Here is a 12,225-nt window from a genome sequence, read left to right as displayed (position 1 = left end):
GCGTGGTATCTTTTAGCGTGGGGTGGTTGGTGCACAGCCAGCCACCACACGATCCTTGACAGAAAAGGGGCCAGGATCCAGTGGCAAGGAAAAACCGAGACGACTGGAGACCCCTCTCTGCTGCAGCCTTCTTCCGCCTTCACAGCCGTTGTGGTGCTTCTCGCAGCCCCTGAACCAAAGTGACTCAGAGTTACCACCGTCATCCGCCTGTTCCACCGTTGAGGACTTGGTATGGATTGCACTTCGTCTGGAACCTCCCCCTTGACCTTACCGCCTTGGGTGACCCTGCCAAGAGCTGCGCTCCCGACGGCATCGCTCACAGGTTCACGCAAGCCTCTCCACCACGACAAGGTGGCGATCCAAGGATCACTCTTTATATAATAATCCTATACATGTGCTGTTATTTTTGTTTATTGATTTGAATGTTTCCCATTGTTTAGATCAATCTTGCAGGATACCTTTAGGCTGGTAGCATATGGCAAAACTATGTGTGTATTCAAATAAAAGTGTCAATAAAATTAAAATAATAGACTTTGTTGTTATAAGGTTTGCATACAATGATCGGTATTTATATTGGCTTAAAGCAGCTGTGCCAAAGATATTTACAACATAGACAAAATGTTTCCTCACAATCTCAGTAATGTCACTCAGCTCCAGGTAATTGGAACATTGTAATGGCGGTCATCCTCAGTTAGAAGGAGAACGTCATGCCATTCCCTATGGCAATCCTCAGGATAACATGATACGAATTCTTCAGTACCATACTTGTACAGTCGGAAGGTTCTGATCTTCAAATGAAATGTGAATCCAAGGAGAAACATTTCAATCTGGAAGAGAAAGAAATAAATAAACATACAGAACAGAAATCATGATTTCAACTTTCAAAACAGAATATTTTATTTGAAACACGATAGAGGTATTACCATACAACATCATGTCCAGCTCTTTATCTCTCCCCTCAAAAAAAACACCCTCAACCCTCTGTCCTCACTACCTACCACCTCATTTCTAGCCTTCCTTGATTGAAGGTCCTTGAAGGTATCAACTTCCAGATCAATGCCCAACTCTCTCAACTACATCTGAATCCATCCAATCACAGTTCTGCTCCTCCCAGAGCACTGAAACAGCCCAAACCAAAAGTTACAAATTGCATTAATTGGGCTGGATTTTACAAGCCTCGAGGAGGCGGGACTGCTGGGAAATAAAAAATAAAAAAATGGGAGCAGGTCCCGAACCCGCTCCCAACCAGCCTCCAACCAATCTTCCCGGAAGTCGGGCACCTGATTTGTGCAGGGACCTGACTCCGAGCAGCAGGAATAGGATAATAGCCACTTAACTGCCTGTTAACAGGTAGTTAACAGGCAGTTAAGAGGCTTTTCCCCATTTTGAGCCTTCTGCTGCGGGCTTCCTGACGTCGGGGAATCCCGCCAGGGTAAGTGAGGCATGCTGTGGGTCTGTTATGTTGGTGTTTGGATAACAGCTGCAGAATTGGTGTGAAGGATGGAAAGTGACAATGGTTAGTATCAGAGGTAAGGAAATGTTATGAAAGTAATGTTTAATGTGTTTAGGTGTTTCTGCAGGTGACAAGCTGTGAAGTGTTTGTGTAGCCTCATCTCATCGGGAGAAGTGACAGATGGCTTCTGCAATCTCAGCTGCAGCTGCCATCTGTTTTATCCTAAGGAGATAGTAATTGGAGAGCTGAGTACAAGGGCTCACCTTTGGACAGTGATTGTCAATGTTTGACAGCACCTCAATGCTGTCAAACACTGTCAAATCATCTGTCAAACAAGTGTGGTGCATATGACTTTAAGAAAACCGTCAGATGAAGCGGCATCAACTGACGTCATCTGACACCAGCTTTCCCTTAATTGGCCGGCAAGCCCGCAGAATGGGCTTAACAAGGCTAATCAGGAAAAAAGTGTCAGTTCGTCAGACGTCGCTGGGGGCGGGACTAGAGCCCGGAAGGCAGCAGTCCCACCCCCAACTCGTTTTGGTAAGTAAAATCCAGCCCTATGTGTCTACTACCATGTGCATCCCTCCTCGACCTCTATACATCCTTCGTATAGTCGATCACATGATCCAGATTCTCTGACATCAGAAAGGTCAATACCAGCCAGGTGGTTTCCATTTCCCTCCCTCCACACAATGTTGCTCCACTTCAACTAAAGAAATACAATTCAAGATTTGACCCCTGCCCTGTATAATAGTTGCTGACTAAGCATGTTAATCAGGGATGAACAAATGCAAATAATACTTTCATATACAAAGAACAGGCCAGGAATTGTAATACTGTAATAGAACCAGGCATTCAAATCAATAGTAAATAATTATACACTTGTATATGTGATTTGATCTTCTAGAAGAACTACAAAGTGATGTGCTTATTTAATTACTCCCTTGTAAATGATCTCCAGACATCTAGTACTGTATGCTAATACCTCACCGGTATTGCTCACTTCTGTAAATAATTAGACTTGTATATAAATCAGATCAGTAGCATGGTTTTATGAAAGGGAAATCATGTTTAACAAACTTGCTGGAGTTCTTTGAGGAGGTAACGAGCAGGGTGGACAAAGGTGAACCAGGGGATGTGGTGTATTTGGATTTCCAGAAGGCATTCGATAAGGTGCCACATAAAAGGTTACTGCATAAGATAAGAGCTCACGGAATTGGGGGTAATATATTAGCATGGATAGAGAATTGGCTAACTAACAGAAAGTCGGGATAAATGGGTCATTTTCTTGTTGGCAAACGGTAACTAGTGGGGTGCCACAGGGATCAGTGCTGGGGCCTTAACTATTTACAATCTACATTAATGACTTGGATGAAGGGACCGAGTGTAATGTAGCCAAGTTTGCAGATGATACAAAGATGCGTGGGAAAGCAAGTTGTGCAGAGGACTCAAAGGGATATAGACAGGCTGAGTGAGTGGGCAAACATTTGGCAGATGGAGTATAATGTGGGAAAGTGAGAGGTTATACATTTTGGCAGGAAAAATAAAAGAGCAAATTATTTTTTAAATGGGGAGAGATTACAAAATGCTACATTTCAGAAGGATCTGGGGGTCCTTGTGCATGAAACACAAAACGTTAGCATGCAGGTACAGCAAGTAATCAAAAAGGCAAATGGAATGTTGGCCTTTATTTCAAAGGGGTTGGAGTATAAAAGCAGGGAAGTTCTGCTACAACTGTACAGGGTATTGGTGAGACCACACCTTGAGTAGTGCGTACAGTTTTGGTCTCCTTGCATTGGAGGCAGTTCAGAGACAATTCACTAGGTTAATTCCAGAGATGAGGGGGTTGACTAATGAGAAAAGGTTGAGCAGGCTGGGACTATACTCATTGGAATTGAGAAGAATGAGGGGTGATCTTATTGAAACATATAAGATACTGAGGGGGCTCGACAAGGTAGATGCAGAGAGGATGTTTCCCCTCGTGGGGAAATCTAGAACGCAGGGGCACAGTTTTAGAATAAAGGGTCGCCCTTTTAGATCTGAGATGAGGAGGAATTTCTTCTCTCAGGGTCGTAAATCTGAAATTCTCTGTCCCCAGAGAGCTGTGGAGGCTGGGTCATTAAATACATTTAAGGTGGAGATAGACAAATGTTTGCAAGATAAGGGAGTGAAGGGTTATGGGGAGCGGGCGGGGAAGTGGCTTTGAGCCCAAGATCAGCCGTGATCTTATTGAATGGCGGAGCAGGCTCGAGGGGCCAAGTGGCCTATCCTGCTCCTATTTCTTATGTTCTTATAAAAATGTCTTACATGGCTGATATTATTAGTCTGCTGAAGTGATATGTGACATAGTATTATCCACAATTATAGTATTATCCATATCGTACTATACCATAAAACGGTTGATTAGTCCTGAGGCACACTAGCCCATTTACTGCATCATCTAAAATTGTATGTTTCGGCTATTGGGAATGCAGATTCACCATTAGACTTTTCCATTTACACAAATAAAGAAAATTGGAGAGGGTCCAAACCATAACAGTTACATACCTGCTCCAGTCCACCTGTGTCACCAACACAGTTCAGGTGGTTCATCATGAAACTTAAAGGATCAGGTGAGGAATCTCGAGCAAAGAAGAAAGCACAAAAGCTGGGAACATCATCTCCATTTTTTATGTCCTCATGAAGTTCGACCACAACATACAACATAAGAAATTTCATGGCTTCATATATTTTGTACTCATTCTCCTGCTCACTGAATAATTTCATACACATTTCAGTTCTTTTCTCCTGGTCTTTAATTCCATGAATGTTGATCCACTGGAACAAAATGAATAGGTTTTTAATCAAAGCACAACAAATTTGTTTAAACGGTGATCTATGAAGCAGATTCAATTGACTAATTGTGAGGAGGGCATACAGTCTATTAGCTTGACACAATAGTAAAACCCTGCTGTTGGACAGACAAGAAGTGATAAGAAGTAGTATTTCAAAAAGGTGAGAAATGTTAGTGCCGAGGAATGGAAGTCTTCCCATTTCAAGTAAGGTATTGCCCAGCCAGATGCAGAGTATAGCTCACTCTACTCCCATCAAAAAGGCTAAGCCCTGACCTCAGAATAGCCCATCTACTGCACCAGTGTGACATCTTTTCCATTTCCCACATCAGCCATCCTGTCAGAGCAAGACTACCCATTACTTCTGAATTCAGAAGATGATGGTGATGCAGCAGAATCTTCTGCAGAAAGTTAGATGGAATCAACTCCAAAGAAAGGCCATTTTAGACTGCGTGTGGCAATTCAATTTCTATGAGGCGGCCAACTTAAAGAAAGGAGCGAGAATCCCGAACTCTGATCTGACTCAGATGATGACTCTCGGTAAGGAAAGAAAAACTCAAATCTATTGCTAAAGTGGGCCACGGACAACAAAGAAAATAAAGGGTAGGAGTGTTTTCAGCTGTTTTAGTTGCTTGCTTGCAACTGATGAACAGTTAATGAGGGATGTTATAGTGCTGCTTTCTCTCTAATTACACCTGTGAAGTGCCTTGGGATGTTTTTGCAACCTGTTGTTGAATTCGGGACGATGAGTCAGCCTACAGGGAGGAGGTCCAGCATCTCGTGAAGTGGTGCGCCGATAACAACCTGGCCCTTAACATCAAGAAAACCAAAGAAATCATTGTGGACTTCAGGAAGTCTAAAGGCGGAAGTCACACCCCCATCCACATCAATGGGGCTGTGGTGGAAAGGGTGGACAGCTTTAAGTTCCTCGGAGTCCACATCACGGAAGACCTCTCCTGGTCCCTCCATACATCCTCTCTGGTGAAGAAGGCCCAGCAGTGCCTATATTTCCTAAGGAGGCTGAAGGGATGTAACCTGTCACCCCTGATCCTCTCTAACTTTTACCGCTGCACAATAGAGAGCATCCTGATGAACTGTATCACAGTATGGTATGGCAGCTGTAGCTACTGTGACCGGAAAGCCCTGCAGCGGGTAGTCAAAACTGCCCAACGCATTACCGGCACCCGGCTACCGACCATAGAGCACATATACCAGAAACGCTGTTTACGGAGGTCACGGTCTATCATCAAAGACCCTACCCACCCCAGCCACAGTCTGTTCGCCCTCCTGCCATCTGGGAGATGCTACAGATGCATTCGCACCCGTACGACCAGATTTAGGAACAGCTTCTTTCCCAGGGCTGTCATCCTACTGAACTCCACAAATAAACTCTAAAGCCTGCACCATCTGCCAATGCACTTTATTATGGTTATGTTTATGTTAATGTATTACAAGCCAAATGTATGTTGAATGTTTAAATGTCTTAATCTAAATGTACACTCTCGGGAGCCGCAAGCCTACATTTCGTTGTACTGCACTTGTGCACTAACAATGACAATAAAGTTGATTATTATTATTATTGTGTGCAGGAGGACCTTGTAACCAGCAAACAGAAGAGATTTATATTAATCAGTCTGGCCTGGATTTGAACCCAAGTCTTAGAGGTAGCAAACCAATGTGTTACCCAATGCACAATCCATTATGCCATATGTCACAATTTGCTTGAGAAAGCATTACATAGTACTTAGAAAAAGATGAAAAGGATGTAGTAATCAAAGTGGAAGAGGTATGGGACCCCGATGATATGAATCTTGGAATGCCGAGAGAAGTCAGGCAGATAATAACAGCGGCTCTGACCACTATCTTGCAAACATCCTTGGATACGAAAATTGTGCCAGAACTGTAGGGTTGCCAATGTAACACCTCTGGTCAAGAATCGAGAAAAGGGTAAAAAGTAAGCATAGACCAGTCAGCCCAACATCAGTAGCAGGTAAGCTGCTAGAGGCTATTAACAGGGGATAAAATTAATACTCACTTAAGAAGACATGGGTTAATTAAGCGTAGCCAACATAGATTTGTAAAAGGCACGTCGTGTCTGACAAATTTAAGAGAGTTCCTTGAGGAAATAATGGGATTTATTGATAAAGGAAATATATTGTACATGAATCTTCAATATGCATTTGATAAGGTACTGCACAGGAGGGTTGTTGATAAAATTAAGGGACACAATATCAAAGGGAATGTAGTAGATGATTTTCAGACTGAAGGTGTCTCCCAGGGGACAGTATTAGAACCACTGATCTGTACTCATAATTAAAATTTACAGACAACATAAAAATAGGGAGCATAATTAACTATGAAGAGGACTGTAAGCAACTTCAGAAGGATATAGATGGGTTAGCAGATTGGGCAGATAGATGTCAGATAAAATTTAATGTGGGGAAATGTGGGATGGTAATTTTAGGAGGAAGATGAAGAAATATACAATAAATGGTGAAATTTTAAAAGTAATAGAAGAGCAGCAACCCTTTGGAATACAGATACACAAATCTTTCAAACTGGGAGAAGAAGTTGATTAAACGGTTTAAAAGAAGTAAAAGCACCAATTAGGTAGGGTTTAATGTGGAATATTGCTGAAGGAAGAGGAATCAAGTAAGACACAGATGAGGCATTGAAATACCAGGGCTGAAGAAAGAGACAGAAGGCAAACAAACAGTTAATGAGGTAAGAAATAACTTAATCCAAGATATTAATTTACTCATTTAAAAAAAAGAGAATTTAATGAGAAGAAGAAAGTAATTCTTTTAATAAATTGAAAAACAGGTACTGAGAATACTCAATACAAAAAATATATAAAACCGTATCATACTTCATTCTATCTGGGAGCTTAAAGAGAACCTCAGTTTAGCTGATGCAGAATATGGTCACTCAAAATTATAAGCTGCCATTCTTTGATTCAACTCGTTGATGGCCTGTAGTATTTCTCATGGAATACAGTATCAAAAACTTGTAACTCCCTTTGGTGAGAGACAGTGGGCCTTCAGACTCATTTTACATATGACCACTAGTTAAAAGATGGTACTGTCTACTGTCATAGATTTCCATGCAAGGGCCTGGTCAAAAAATTCTAAACTTGGTGATCCTCTGGTTAAATAATGAGCACTCCACTACTGGAACTATCAGGTTGGTTCAACTCACATTTACATGTTGCACTCATTTGGGTATCCGCAAAGTTCCTTTTAAACATATACATTAACCGATTAACTGGTCGTTCATCTCATTGCCGTTAGTTTGACTTTGTTGGCTGCCAGATTTGCCTACAAAACATTAGTGACTACAGGTCAAAAAGTAATTAATTGGCTATAAAGGGCTTTGGGACATCCTGAAGGTAAAAGACGCTATATAAATGCAAGTCTATTTTTTTTTTTTTTTTTTTTTTTTTTTTTTTTTGAGGACTCCGCTGCCTACTTCCGGCTAATGTTTATTTCCACACAAACACTTTACCTGCACTTTAAATAATTCCAGGTACTTGCGTAATTTTCCAAATACATTATTCCCAGTATATTTCTCAGGACCAAAACTGTATTGCTGCACCCAGTTGCAGCCTTGTGTAAATACTTTTTCAGGAATCTAGAAAAGAAGTTAAACAAAAAAGAAAAAACAATTACCTCTTACATTTCAACTACCAAATATGTTCAGATAGTGCAGGAGTAGTGATTAAAAGAAAATGTGATTTTCAAAACAGTTGCACAGAAAATTCTTTTGCTGTACTTGTATCACAAACAAGACTGAATGGCCTAGAAATTCGGTGGCGCCTCGTTTGGGGCGCCAAGCTCGCCTGGGCGCCGGAATTTGCGCTCCGGCCAGAGCCGCTTGCGCCCTCCCGATATTCAGTGGGAGCGCCCCAAGAGGGACTCGGGGCGCTGCTCGAGGCTCCCCACGTCCCGCTTGGGGCGCTCAAACTGAATATCGCCGCGCTACGTGCCACAGCGCCACATGCTGCGGCACGGCGCGCTGCTGTACTGCAGGCCTTCCTCCCCTTCTTAAGGGGGAGGGGCCTGCACCAGCGCGATCACCGATCGTGAGTGCCAGCAATAGAGCCCGACACCAAGGAGAAGTGCCGGGCTTTTGGGACACAGCTGGCACTGCCCGGGGGGTGGATCAGGAGGCCGGGGAGGGCGGCGCGAGGAGGTGCTGGCAGGCGGCCACCGGAAAAAATGGCCGTCCCGCACCTCCACCTTAATTTGCGCCACTACCGCCACAGGTAGGCCCTGTGAACCGGTCGCGATTTGCGACCGGCATTACAGAGGCGGGCGCGACCAAATATTGCGATCGGGGCGGGAGCGAGGCGCTGCGCACGCCAATGATGTCATCGGTGGCGGCGCAGCGCTACAAGCTAACGCCCCGTTAGCGCCCCGTTAAATATCACGGGAGGCGTGGCCAGTGGCGCTAAAGCCACTGAGTGCCCTCTTTGGGCGCTAACTGGTGGCGCAGCCCACTGAATTTCTAGGCCAATGTATCATATCTCACAAATGTTAATAATATGTTACTTATTAGACAGAAATAAAAGTGCGTGCAGTGTCTGACCTCTGGATAAAAGGTCTCGGGTTTAAATGCCACTTGGGGGTTGATAATGTTATCACAGCATCACAAATTTAATGAAGTTCTTATATATAACAGATTTTATTCTGATTATGTTTAAAGCTACTTTTACCTTATTCTACTGCAGTTAATTGCCAACACATAGGTCAGAGATCACCAACGGCATTCAGGTGTAAACAACTCCACTTCCACACAGCCGATATTAGCAGAGACACACTACCTTTTGTGTGTCAGGGCTTTGCAAAACATGCTGAGCCAGTTCCGTGCATCAACATACAGTACTTGCATCACAGTACAAAGTAAAGTCATAGATCAAGCATGTTGACACATGGGACTAGTTCAGCATCACATTCCTTGGCCAACCTATTACATTCAATTACATCATGGCAGAACATTCCCAGCACAGCTCCGGACAAGCCAGATGAGGTGACAGTATAAATGCAAATGTGAGAAGTCACACAACACCAGGTTATAGACCAACAGCTTTATTTGAAATCACAAGCTTTCGGAGCGCTGCTTCTTCATCAGGTGAAGTGAAGAGATGCATATAGGCACAGCATATATAGTCAGAGAGCACTGCCAGATGATTACAGGTAATCTTTCTAACAGCCCTTTATCCCACCTTGGCAGAGAGATAATCACAGCAATCAAAGGTGTGGATGGTGTCCAAACAGGTCAGTCAGGGAAACATTACATCAAAGAACAATGAGGTGGGGTCACCAGGGGTCAAATGTTGCAGATGCTGGGGTCTGTATGGAAAAAACAAACAAAGAACAATAAAAAAAAGATTTTTTTTGCTGGAAATCACAGCAGGTCCGGCCGCACCTGTGTAGAGAGAACAAGCCAACGACGACTCGAGTCTGGATGACTCTACGTCAGGTGGGGTTCTTCGCAGCCTTCAACATGTCATCGATGATGACGAACACCTCGCTAAGGCCATCCCCACGCCACCACTACTCGCCTTCAAACAGCCGCCTAACCTCAAACAGACCATCATTCGCAGCAAATTACCCAGCTTTCAGGAGAACAGCGACCACGACACCACACAACCCTGCCACGGCAACCTCTGCAAGGCATGCCAGATAATCAACACAGATACCATCATCACGCGTGAGGACACCACCCACCAGGTACATGGTACATACTCATGTGACTCGGCCAACGTTGTCTACCTCATACGTTGCAGGAAAGGATGCCCCGGAGCATGGTACATTGGCAAGACCATGCAGACACTGCAACAACGGATGAAAGGACACCACACAACAATCGCCAGGCAGGAGTGTTCCCTCCCAGTCGGGGAACACTTCAGCAGTCAAGAACATTCAGCCTCATCTTCGGGTAAGCATTCTCCAAGGCGGCCTTCGAGACACATGACAACGCAAAATCGTCGAGCAGAAACTGATAGCCAAGTTCCGCACTCATGAGGACGGCCTCAACCGGGATCTTGGGTTCATGTCACGCTACATGTAACCCCACCTGACGTAGAGTCATCTGGACTCGAGTCGTCGTTGGCTTGTTCTCTCTACACAAATGCGGCCGGACCTGCTATGATTTCCAGCAAAAAAATTTTTTTTTTTTTTTTTTAATTGTTCTTTGTTTTTTGTTTTCCATACAGACCCCAGCATCTGCAACATTTGACCCCTGGTGACCCCACCTCATTGCTCTTTGATGTAATGTTTTCCTGACTGACCTGTTTGGACACCATCCACACCTTTGATTGCTGTGATTATCTCTCTGCCGAGGTGGGATAAAGGGCAGTTAAAAAGATTACCTGTAATCATCTGGCAGTGTTCTCTGACTATATATGCTGTGCCTATATGCATCTCTTCACTTCACCTGACAAAGGAGCAGCGCTCCGAAAGCTTGTGATTTCAAATAAAGCTGTTGGATTATAACCTGGTGTTGTGTGACTTCTCACATTTGTCCACCCCAGTCCAACACCGGCATCTCCACATCAAGTATAAATGCAGGAATGCAATGCACAGTAGGTCGCTCATCTATACCAATCTCCCTGGTAAAGCTAAAAGCACTTTACAAATGACACCAGCCTGTTACAAATTAACCTCTCTTTCAGTTTGTTAAACTAAAGCTGCTCAAGACATTTTTTCATCTCTTGCTCGAACTGACTTATTTTACCTAGTTTGTTGGAAACCAGTAAGTGTTTTAAATGGGATATTCAGTCCATCTGGTCAGTCTCAGTGAGCCAGGTAAAAACTCACATGTTCTCCTTGGTAATTTCTTTTTTAAAAAAAGGTTATTGGCAGGTTCAACAATTTCACATGTTTAAAAAACAACCAAATCAGGACAATAATCCGTTGTTCGGTTTCAGGGCCAGTTAGCAAGGAGTATCCACAATGACCAGCCAGATCTACATAAAGCCCACTCATCTGCTGGTGCCACTGAGACCCTGGCACATCTCTAAACCCAGCAGTGTTACATAGAATGTACTGCACAGAAACAGGCCATTCAGCCCAACTGGTTCATGCCAGTGTTATGCTCTACACGAGCCTCCTCCCACCACTCTTCATCTAACCCTATCAGCATAACCTTCTGGTTAATTATAAATGAAGACGGTTAATTATAAATGGTGAAGACCAATGAGATGCAATTCACAGCTTCTGACACACATACATTAATAAAAAATGGTAAGCTTTGAATTTTGAATTAGGTATCCAGATAATAATAACTGCCTTTCTAAAAAAATCTTCCTGGCTCTCCCGTGGGATTTTAATTATACCTGCCCCATTAATGCCTTCAAGGTCCAAGGAGCACCCAAACCTCCTCCTTTCTCCTTGCCTGCAGCCAATAATGGGCCCGAATTGTGCTTCCTTTATTTTAATGAGGCCTGAAAGCAAACTCAGGCGCTGAACTCGGAGTCCTGACAGGTTGCAATCCGCACTAATTGCTCCTGGATTGTGCTAGCAGAGGAAGATGGGCCCCAAGGTTTTATCTTTAAACGTGCAAAACAAAGCTGCACCCAAAAAATGAAAAAAAAACAAGCACCACCAAAAACTGGGATCCTTCAAACAGCCCACAGCAATCATGAAAAAGTATCGGTTTCACACGGTAACGATTGTGCTCATACACTTCAAATTACTGGAAACTGCAAGCCTCTATTCAAAACCAACTTCCACCTTTCTTTCTGTTTAAATGACAAGCTATGTTGGTGAAGATTTTAGGATGGTTTGACTGCTCACGCAAAGTTGTTCTTTTATACTTTCATTAGACATTTCAACACATAAGGTGGCCGCTTGGTCATTCATATCTGTGCTAATGCTAACTCCACTTCAGTGCTATCACATCTAATATCATTTTCCAGCTCTTTCTCCGTATCCATTA

At 43.5% G+C, this 12,225-nt stretch overlaps 1 protein-coding gene across 5 annotated transcripts in view; it reads right to left on the bottom strand.

Annotated features, from left to right (window-relative positions):
* Positions 1–532: 532 nt before the first annotated feature.
* Positions 533–12,225, bottom strand: part of LOC147117615 (inactive ubiquitin thioesterase OTULINL-like) — a 42,850-nt gene continuing 31,157 nt past the window's right edge. For all 5 annotated transcript variants that reach the window (XM_085988746.1, XM_085988747.1, XM_085988748.1 and 2 more), the window contains 3 exons: positions 7,789–7,914; positions 4,001–4,270; positions 533–827 (listed from right to left, as the gene is read on the bottom strand). In XM_085988746.1, coding sequence (XP_085844872.1) covers positions 648–827; positions 4,001–4,270; positions 7,789–7,914 — 576 coding nt within the window. In that variant the 3' untranslated portion in view covers positions 533–647. The remainder of the gene's footprint in view (positions 828–4,000; positions 4,271–7,788; positions 7,915–12,225) is intronic.

This window comes from Somniosus microcephalus, chromosome 5, assembly GCF_052327205.1.
Source record: "Somniosus microcephalus isolate GS21.2 chromosome 5, FLI_Smic_1.0, whole genome shotgun sequence".
Taxonomy (NCBI): Eukaryota; Metazoa; Chordata; class Chondrichthyes; order Squaliformes; family Somniosidae; genus Somniosus; species Somniosus microcephalus.
Note: the sequence above shows the minus strand (reverse complement) of the source record. Positions and strands in the feature narration are given on the sequence as shown.